The 10,046-nt window shown below is 42.8% G+C and overlaps 1 protein-coding gene across 5 annotated transcripts; it reads right to left on the bottom strand.

The window, feature by feature from the left end:
- Positions 1–748: 748 nt before the first annotated feature.
- LOC307042553 (zinc finger MYM-type protein 1-like) lies at positions 749–9,679 on the bottom strand. Of its 5 annotated transcripts, none has more exons than XM_079686507.1 (7): positions 8,547–9,679; positions 3,747–7,818; positions 3,449–3,580; positions 3,247–3,362; positions 3,038–3,159; positions 2,818–2,892; positions 749–2,522 (listed from the first exon to the last, which is right to left on the bottom strand). In XM_079686507.1, the coding sequence occupies exon 2, from the start codon at positions 7,420–7,422 to the stop codon at positions 6,424–6,426; it is 999 nt and encodes a 332-aa protein (XP_079542633.1). In that variant the 5' UTR covers positions 7,423–7,818; positions 8,547–9,679; the 3' UTR covers positions 749–2,522; positions 2,818–2,892; positions 3,038–3,159; positions 3,247–3,362; positions 3,449–3,580; positions 3,747–6,423. The 5 variants fall into 5 exon arrangements, with proteins under 5 accessions (XP_079542633.1, XP_079542634.1, XP_079542632.1 ...); XM_079686508.1 differs by having other exon boundaries at positions 3,038–3,362; positions 3,747–3,831; positions 4,000–7,818; XM_079686506.1 differs by having other exon boundaries at positions 3,038–3,362.
- Positions 9,680–10,046: the final 367 nt, after the last annotated feature.

Raw genomic sequence — 10,046 nt, 5'->3', positions numbered from 1 at the left:
CAGTGGGACTTTGTTCACATCACCAGCAGTCCTGAATACCCAGTCAAACGGACTAGCAGAGAGAGCAGTTCGCAGTGCAAAGCAGCTGATGGAACGTTCACACAGAGATGGCACAGATGTCTTCCTCAACCTGGTAAATCTCAGAAACATTCCCCGTGATCTGACGTTAGGCTCTCCTGCTGAACGCCTGATGTCGCGACAAACACGTGCAGCCATCCCTGTGAGCACCAAACTGTTACAGCCAAACCCAAAAGATGCACAACTAATCAGAACACAACTCCTCAACAAGCGGCTCATCTTAAAGCGGCTCATCTTAAAGCGCCACTATGACATCTCAAGTTCTCCTCTAAAACCCCTGGCAGAGGGACAAGTGATCAGGATGCAGACCCCAAAAGGATATGATCGGCTTGGCGTTGTCAAGGACGTGAGCGAGAAACCACGCTCTTACATAATCCAAGCCAACGGGACTTCATACAGACGGAATCGTCGTCACATCATTCCTGTTCTCGAGCCGTTGCTCCAGCAACAGCAGCCTCAAGATTTCGACCCTCAAAACACTGACCCCTCTATGATGGACTGTGTACCCCACACACCACAAACACCTGAGAGAAACAGCAGGCTGACACAGAACAGTTCCCCTTCACTACCAAGACACATTTCCCTTGCAACAACAGTGACACACCATACATAACACGACCAGGTCGCACATGCAAACCAAACCCTAAATATGTGCAGTAAAACTGTTGGACAATCTTGTTAAAGTGATATGTTTAGTCATTTCCTTTTCCTGTTACCTGGTAAGGTATTTAGTAATGGTTTATTGTTTGTGTCACCAAATGCTAAAGGAATGTTCAATATCCTCTGCCTTAAATGTTATTTACTTTCAGATAGAAACATCAGCTAAAGAGAAGGGATGTAGATCATTCTCATATGATTAAGTTTGTCCTTTGCAGGCCACCGTAGATGGTGCGTGTTACAGCCGCAGACGTCCCGCCCCCGCTGCATCCGAAGAGGTGATTGGATGAGACGTTATCCAATCCCCGCCCTTTCCGGCACATTCCCCGGGGGGGGGAGGAGTACAAAGGCTGGGAACGGAGATCATTCGGGAGGCTCTGTGTTGGGAGACAGACGCCTCTAGCATTGCGATACTTCTTGTGTGTGTTATACTGTTAGCTCCCCCTGTAATCCGCAGATACTTAGCCGAGTGCAAGTAGAGTGTTGTAGCTTCGTATTGTGTAATATTGTGATCGGTTTAACCCGTATTAGCTTAGACCAAGGTGAGTAGCACCTGTTGACCAGCTGTTGTGATCTGTTTAACCCATATTAGCTTAGACCCAGGTGAGTAGCACCTGTTGACCAGCTGTTGTGATCTGTTTAACAAGTATTAGCTTAGACCCAGGTGAGTAGCACCTGTTGACCAGCTGTTGTGATCTGTTTAACAAGTATTAGCTTAGACCCAGGTGAGTAGCACCTGTTGACCAGCTGTTGTGATCTGTTTAACAAGTATTAGCTTAGACCCAGGTGAGTAGCACCTGTAGACCAGCTACAACTGTGTGTGTGTGCAGCTTCTTGAGTCACCATTTGTACCCCGTGTAACGGGAGGGTTTTGTTGTGTTTATAAACTTCCTTGTTAAAGTTCTCTCTTGGTGTAATAAAACCACTTATAATTATTACCAATACCACTCTGGTCGTGTTATTTCCCCTTTGGCTCCCCTAGCCCAATGGGGAACGTAACAGTGTGCCACCCGGTGACGTGTTAAGATAATAGGCATTCAGTTGTTAGTCGGCATGCAACGTACATGTTCACTGTTCATGCTGTGGTCATAAATAAAGCCACCACTTGCCTATGCATTGTGTATTCCTTGTACATACACACAGGGGTGGACTGGGACAAAAATTCAGCCCTGGCATTTTCTGTCCAGACCAGCCCACTACATTTTCAGCGGACACTACCTAGAAGTCCACTAAACTTGCGGCATCTTCTCTCATGCATACTACAAAGGAGAGTCATATTCCTTGATAGCAGTTAACAAATAAAGCACTTAACTATGAACTCAAGGACTAAAATTGACAGCTATATCAATCAATCTTTATTCATTATAGTGTCAAATCACAACAGAAGTTATGTCATGACTAGGGGTGGGACGAGACTAACGGGAAGAACCCTTATGCTACCCTTTCAGTTTTTAGTCTGTGACTGTGAAAATCTTTTGGTGTAAGCCCAGTATTAGTTCAAACCAGACTCGGACAATAATAACAAAAAAATATCCTGACAAATAATCTAAATAGAAACATATTACAGACAGCAGCAGCATTAGAGCTGAAACTCACTCACTCATTATGAAACCATAAATAGAGAATTGGAAAAATATATATATATATAGCTGTGTGAAAAGTCTAAGACATGGGTTACAGGTCTGAATAGATATGCATTCTCATATACGTGTATGTGCACAAGTATGTATTGCTCTATACTTCCTCGTCCGCAGCCAGCCAGCTCCACTCCTCACCAAATTCGTGACCTGCAAGAAACAGCAAACAGAACTTGTACTCAGTATCTGTGTACTGACAAATATAAGTAGCCATGTAGCCTTTTTGTGACGTAGTGACACTGAGTCAACAAATGTATCTGTCATGAAGGATGACTTAAGTCTCAAAAGAGCCCTAAGGCCTACCTGCATAACTGTTAATTGTACTTAAAAGATATGCAGATGTTTGAAATTAAAACCATCAATATGAAAATCTTCAGCCAGGAAATAATCATAATCAAACCTTTTGTTTCAATCTGAGACAAAACAAGTTGCATAATAAACTCACAAAGTCAAGACGAAGCTCTCAGATATGATGGATGACTCAAGCATCATAGAAGAACTTCTAGCAGGTCAGGAAAACCTGTTTGACAGGAGATAATGGTAGCAGAGAATATAAAGAGACATTTATGAATTACCAATTGTCATTTTATCACACATATAGTATGTTTCTTCACATAAACCTTTAAACATAACCTTTAAACATACACATATTGCATTCCTCTCACCACATGAAATAAGCTCAGGAACCTAAAAGTGGCCCAGTGAATGATGGAGGAGACAAAGCAGGTCCTCAAAAGGGGACAGAGGGAAAACAACTCCTTAGGCTCTCATATATAGGGTGGTCAACCTAAAAGAGACATGGAAACATTATTAAGTCTCTCATCATCACAAATCAAGTATGAATTCATATAACATTATAAGACACATGACATACTCAACAAATCATAGACTTCTCAAAAAGTGGTGAAGTGGAGGCAGTAAGGGAGCAAATCCTTGAAAATGGACGGAGGGGGAACAACTCCTCAAGCTCTCACATGTCAAGTGGTCAACCTGAGAGGGAATCGGACACATTATTAAGTCTCTAATCATCACAAATTAAGTATGATTTCATAAAACATAAAAAATGATAAACTCACCATACTAGAGGAGACTCAACAGCCAAACTTTGGTGCAGTGAAGGTAGAGAGTGGAGGCAGAGAGAGAGCAAGTCCTCGAACATGGACGGAGGGGGAACAACTCCTCAAGCTCTCACATGTCAAGTGGTCAACCTGAGAGGGAATTGGATACATTATTAAGTCTGAAAAATAAATAAAATATTTTCCTCTGTCCTGCACCTAGAGTTGAAAACTTTTGGGATGTACGTTTCTTTCAAAACTTTTTTAAAATTATGAAGTATGAATTTATACAACATTAAAACATACATGATTAACTTACCAAATTCTAACAGTGGTCCCAAATGAGAGAACAAGTCCACATATAGAACAGAGGGAGAACGACTCCTCAAATATATCAGAACAACCTGTAATGGAGAATAATTGATAATTTAGTGTACATGATCACACCATTAAGGATCAACACATAAGCACAATACAACTTCTGAAAAGCATCATTAAAATGACAAATAATGAATTACTACATCCATAATGTGTGATGTGTGATAATAACAATAATATTAAATATTTCTCGCCTTATCAGTGGAGCAGCTTTTTAAGCAGCTCACTCTTCTCTGCAAGTCTGTCTATCACAGAGTCAGAGTCCAAGGACATGAGGATGTCTTTCTCTGTGGCCATCAACATAAATGCCTCCAATTTATCAGATGAGAGGGTGCTTCTGAGTCTGTTTTTAATAAACTTCAAAATTGAAAATGTGTGCTCACAAGCCACCTGTGTGAGGGATAATGTAAGCAGGTATTTATAAGCAAGGCCTAGGACAGGGTATGCATCTGTTAGCATGTTGAAACGGCGAAGTATCTGGTAGCAGCACAGAGGGCATTCTTTGCAGGAGCAACAGCTTATGGGAGTTATCTCAACCTCTTCTGTGTTGTCCTCCTCACCACCTGATCCATCTTCTACTGTTCTTGCTTTGTACTCTGCCAATGGGGATGCCTTCAGCCTGTTCCACTGGAGTGCAAAGCTTTTCAACTCGGCCTGCATATTTTCCTTGGTTGCCCTGCTGTCAAATCCTTGCAAGCACTTGCTTAAGTCTTGAAGGGCAGACTGGAGAAGAGCACTGGTGCAGAGCTGAGGGAAGTTTCTGGGATCCAGACATGCCAAGTCAGCATATAGATTGCCGTGTGTTAAAAAGCGCCTATGAATGGCTTCAATTGCTGTGTCCATGATCCAGTTATGCACATTCACCTCTTAGGATTTTTCTGCATCATCCAGGGTCTCATCCTGAGCCATCTCTCCAGGCAAGACTTTCTTCATCCTCCTCCTCTTTTGTGGCAGTGTTGCCTCCACTTCAATGTCCGTGTCATCTCTCTCTTGGATTTCTGTGTTTGTCCAGTTGACAAATGTGTCTGCTGCTTTTTTTACAGATTCAAAATCTCTTCCCAAGCTTTTCAGCATATCCTGTGTCGATGCCACCATTCTGTGAGCAGAGAGGATGTCCAATCCTGCCGTCTGAAGGTATTTAGACAATGGAGAGGTATGTTCAAATATGCGGAGGAAGATTTGAGCCGTCAAGATCGTCTCATACTTGAGCAATGACTTTGCATATCCTCTGGCCATGACACGGATACATGGTTTCACTGTTGCCTGTTTCTGTATAGCTGATAATGTCAACAGCACATCAACGTACAGACCATCTTCCGGTTTTCCAAAGAAGCCAAACACCTTCTTCAGGGCCTCATGCTTGGCCCACCAGCGTGTCTCGCCAATAGGAGCAAGGCGTCTACGTCTCTTGTTTCGGCCTGACTCTTCCCACACATTCATTCTTTTATATGACTCTTTGATGCAGAGGCGCGGGAAGGTATTTTGAGTGGGGGTGCTGAGGTGCTGGACTCCAGTGAACACTATTACGGGCACTATAGAGCACGCACAAAAAAACTCCCCACACGCAATCACACAGTAAACCCGCGACTGTTACAATGAAGGCTCGATAATCAGCTCACGGCATATAGGCAGGGGTAAAGTGCTATTTTTTACGAGTGGGGAGCGGACCTCACCTCCTCTAGGGGGGGCCCGGGGGGATGTTCCCCCGGGAAGATTTTTTTTAAATATTGAAGTTAAAAGCATCAATCTGGTGCACTTTGAGAGCAACATTAGGAGATCTATGGATACATCTCTCAACATCCAGATGAAACACAACTGTAAGCAGATGTTCTTTTTCTTTATGGATATTTTACAAATCACTCCCCTTTCAAACTGTATTCTTGTTTTACTTCCATATAGTATTTCATAACTGTTTTTCCTTTATTCTCTTATTTTTTTATAACTATAATGATCATATGAAGGTGTGCCGCGGAAATAATCTTTTGAATAATTTTTGACCAAACCGTTTGAGACCCACTGAGATAACTTAGACTAAAGTTAACTATTTAAACACTCAGAGAGTCCTTTAGCTCACCTGAGCCTCTCAGTCTGAGAGGAGAGCTCTCCTCCAGCTTGTTGTGGAACAAACAGCTCCGTATGTCCGTTAGTGCAGCTAGCTAACCAGATGCTAACAACACGGTCCCTGCTGCTGGCACCGGTCCCTCTCTCTCTCCCTCTCTCACACACACTAAATGCGCTATTTCCGCACACACACAGAGCCGCGAGCTTGAATGACACAAGCACACTTTTATTTCCATGCAACTCTCTGATTGGTGTGGTGTCTTGCCTCTGTTGCATTCACTGAACACGGGAAATTACAGTCCTGCATTCCTTTCTAGTGTCTTGATGAGGTTCACGTAAAGCAAGGTTAATGTATTATATTATTGAGGTAGAATTGTCCGGGGCTACAGAAAAAACATTCGGGGCAGGCCAAAATATTATTTTACCAACAATGTGGAATTTATTGGCTACATATTACACAGATTATGCACAGCGGGAGCAGCAATAACCGTCAAATAATAATTCAGACAGGGGAGCTCCGCACCCCCTGCCTGCCGCTAGGGGGTGCTGCAGCGCCCTCAGCACCCCCCTTCCCGCGCCCATGCTTTGATGAATACCGCAATGCCATTGAGGAGCGCAAACAGGGACCCACTCTCAATAACAATCTGGGTTGTGTTTGCAAGCACCAGATTTAGTACATGTGCGTAGCACCATACATGCACCTGGTTTGGAGATTGTGCAGACAATAGTGAGGAGAATCCTTTGTATTGGCCTTGCATGTTTGATGCCCTATCAGTCGCATTTCCAATGCACATGGTCTTGCTGAGGCCCATTTTGTCCAGAACTTCTGACAGCATGTTGACAAAGGCCTGTCCAGTGGATGAACTGCACTTCAGCACTGCAACAAGCCTCTCATGAACAACATCACTAACATACCTCATAATTATAGAGCATTGATCCTGAGAGGTGATGTCCTGTGTTGTGTCCAGCTGCACTGAAAACATTCCTGCTTTCTTGATATCACTGGAGATGTTTTCTTGAATCAGATGGTGAATTGCATCTATCATTGAGTTGACTGTGGTTTTGGAGAGTAAAGTTACAAGGGAGCCTCTGCCTCTCGTGCCACCAGACAAATGCAACTTTTTGCTGTTCTCAATGCAGCTGTCCAGGTGCTCTTTTAAACAGAAATCATACTTCCCCAGTAGAAGTGTGAGTTCCAAGAAATTACCATGATCAACTGTGTGGTCTTCCAGAGTATATGCTGCCTCATTTTCTGACCTCCTGTATGCAAGCCCCCTCTTCCCAAGAACCTTGATGACATCTATGATGCGCTCCAAAACCTGCCGTCTCTTTCTGACCTGCTCTCTGTGCGCCGACATCTGACTGCCACCAAACACACTGCTGATATCAGCACTGGCGGATTTCAAGAGGTAAGCTTCAGCACAGTTTCTGTGTCCACTGCTTCTCTCATGCTCCTCTGTGCGCTGGTGTATATGCCTCCAATCTGACATTCCACTGATGAACAGACTGCTATCAGTTCTCTTACCGAATGCCATGCAGATGAAACAATACAGCATGTGACGCTCTGGACAGTATGTCAGCCACCTTCTAATGGTGACGTCTCTGCTACAGAACACTTTCTGCACCACTGGATTGCTACTTTTTTGCTGAGGATGGTAATTTAAAAATGACTGGAGATTTCTCTGATCAGGTTGTGAAAACAAATCTGTTATTTGACTGGCACACTCATAGCTCTCAACAGCTGTTTCCCTCTCAGGTGATCCTGTATTTGGGCTGACACACTCCTCACTCTCTCCAGCCTTTTCCCTCTCAGGTGATCCTGTCTTTGGGTTGACATACTCCTCACTCTCTACAGCCTTTTCCCTCTCAGGTGGTGCAGTCTTTGGGCTGCCTGAATTGGTCTGGCTCTCTCCCTGAACTGACCAGCTGGACTTGCCCTGAACCTGTCTGGGCTGGACATAGGGAAAGCATTTATCATTAGATGGGGAAATAACTCAAAACTACAGAATAATGTACAAGATAAAAGATTAGTTCATATTGAACGAAACGTTCGCGAGCGTAACAACACTAGTGCAAAAAAGTCAGATCTTTGTGACAATACCTGAAAATGCTCAAGACAGCACTATACACAGCCATTTGAAAACTACAGTAAAAGTAACACATTTACAAAGAAATTAAAGTTACACACAAATTATGAAATAGTTATCACCTCAGTAAACAATAAATGAATTGAAAGATTACAATAAATTCAATGGCAAATATTGCAAATTAATCTAATTATTTCCTATAGGTTTACTTATATTTTTTGCTAAAATTCAAAGTATCTCATCTGTATTTACAATACCGCTTGATTCTGCAGCTTCATCTCTACTTACAGCTCGTTGGTCCATGTGAACGTTTACTGTTGCTATGGCTACAAGAAACCGCTGACGTTAGCAGCTCTTAGCTAGCCTAGCTAAATCATCTGAACAATAAAAACCCATAATATCACAATTCGGCATATTTAAACAAAATCAACCACAACTACCAACATTCACAGCCCTTCAACTCTGGGCTAATATGTTGTCACAAGTAGGACTATGCAGTTAATTAGGTCACATCACATTCAATGTAAAAACGTTTTCTACTTTTTTTTTGTCTAAAAAATGTAGCCTAGCCAGCCCAGGCTAACGTTACTTACGATGTATGCCTCCACTCGCTCGTCTCCCGGCGCAGAAGCACCTGCTGGGGCGGTGACCACGGCACCAAATAGGTCCGTCAATTTAGAATATTTAGCAGCCTCCACCTTCTTCTTCTTCTTCTCTTTTTTAATGGCGGGTCGCAAACAGCTTTTGGTTGCATCCCGCCACCTACTGTACACGAGTGTGTATCATCATGTCAGTCCTCTAATAAACCAGCATATCAAAAAGAAAACCATAAAATAAAATAAAATAAAATAAATAAAACAAAACAAAAAACAAATCATCCATGGTCTACTGTTAAATTCTTTTCCCTATCCCAGTTTCCCTCAAAAAGGTGAACAGTGCTTTTCTGATAGCTCTTACTCCTTCTCCTTCTGTTCCCAGAATACCCGCTACATTCCACTCCCTCTTTGCCTCTAAAATTGTATCCCTTAATTTCCCTCTTTCAACTCTATAGGTGACACAATGTAATAAAATATGTTCCACATTTTCCCTAACTCCACAGTTCCCACACTTGTCACTGTCACTTTTCCCCATGACATACAGCGTACCATTTAATGCAGTGTGATTTAGTCTGAGCCTAGCTATCATTACTTCCTCCCTTCTGTTTCTTTCTTTATAAATATTAATTGTAATTGTCTTTTGCACTTGATGGTATTCTTTGCCTTTCTGGTCTTTCTCCCACCTTTTCTGCCAGATCTCCATCCCTTTCTTCTTAATAACTGCTTTTCCTTCTCCTTTTCCAAGTTGAACTGGTAATGTGATTTCCTTTTGTAGTGCACTTTTTGCTAATCTATCAGCACACTCGTTCCCTTTCACCCCCTCATGCGCAGGCACCCAGCAGAACTGCAGATCTATGCCGCTTCTGTGAAGTCTTAACAGGCTGTGATTGATTTCTATGAGTATGTCTTCTCTGGCAGTTGTTGTTGACTGTATGCTTTGTAAACTGGATAATGAATCTGTGCATATCACCACCCTGTCTGGTCTGACCTCTTCCACCCACTGTAATCCTATTACTACTGCCAACATTTCTGCTGTATACACTGAAAGTTGGTCTGATGCTCTTTTTGATATTGACACTTTAAATTCTGGGATATATATACCAATTCCGACACACTCTTCTTTGTTTTTAGAACCATCTGTATATATTTTTGACAGCCTCCACCTCCAGAGACTTCAGCTTTTTAAGTCGCAGTTTTTCAGCGCCACCAGGGCGTTTCTTCTGCTTATCCATTTTCAGCTCAGCAGCAGGCAGCCCGTCCCGCGACTCCCACCCATGCCATGAGGTCCCGCCCCACCCTGGTTTGTGTTGTGATTGACAGCACTGTCAGGGCTCTCTGAGTTTATCAGCTCATGATTGATTGACAATGACAAACAATAGACCAATAATATGTGTCGATACTGGCAACACACTGCTAGCCCTCTGTAGCCAATTGGCCGGCCCAATTGGAGGGAATTTAGAAGAAAAAAAACGAAAAGAAAAAAAAAACATTGCGGAC

Source organism: Notothenia rossii (assembly GCF_949606895.1).
Source record: "Notothenia rossii genome assembly, chromosome: 6".
Lineage (NCBI taxonomy): Eukaryota > Metazoa > Chordata > Actinopteri > Perciformes > Nototheniidae > Notothenia > Notothenia rossii.
This window is presented reverse-complemented; position numbering and strand designations above follow the sequence as displayed.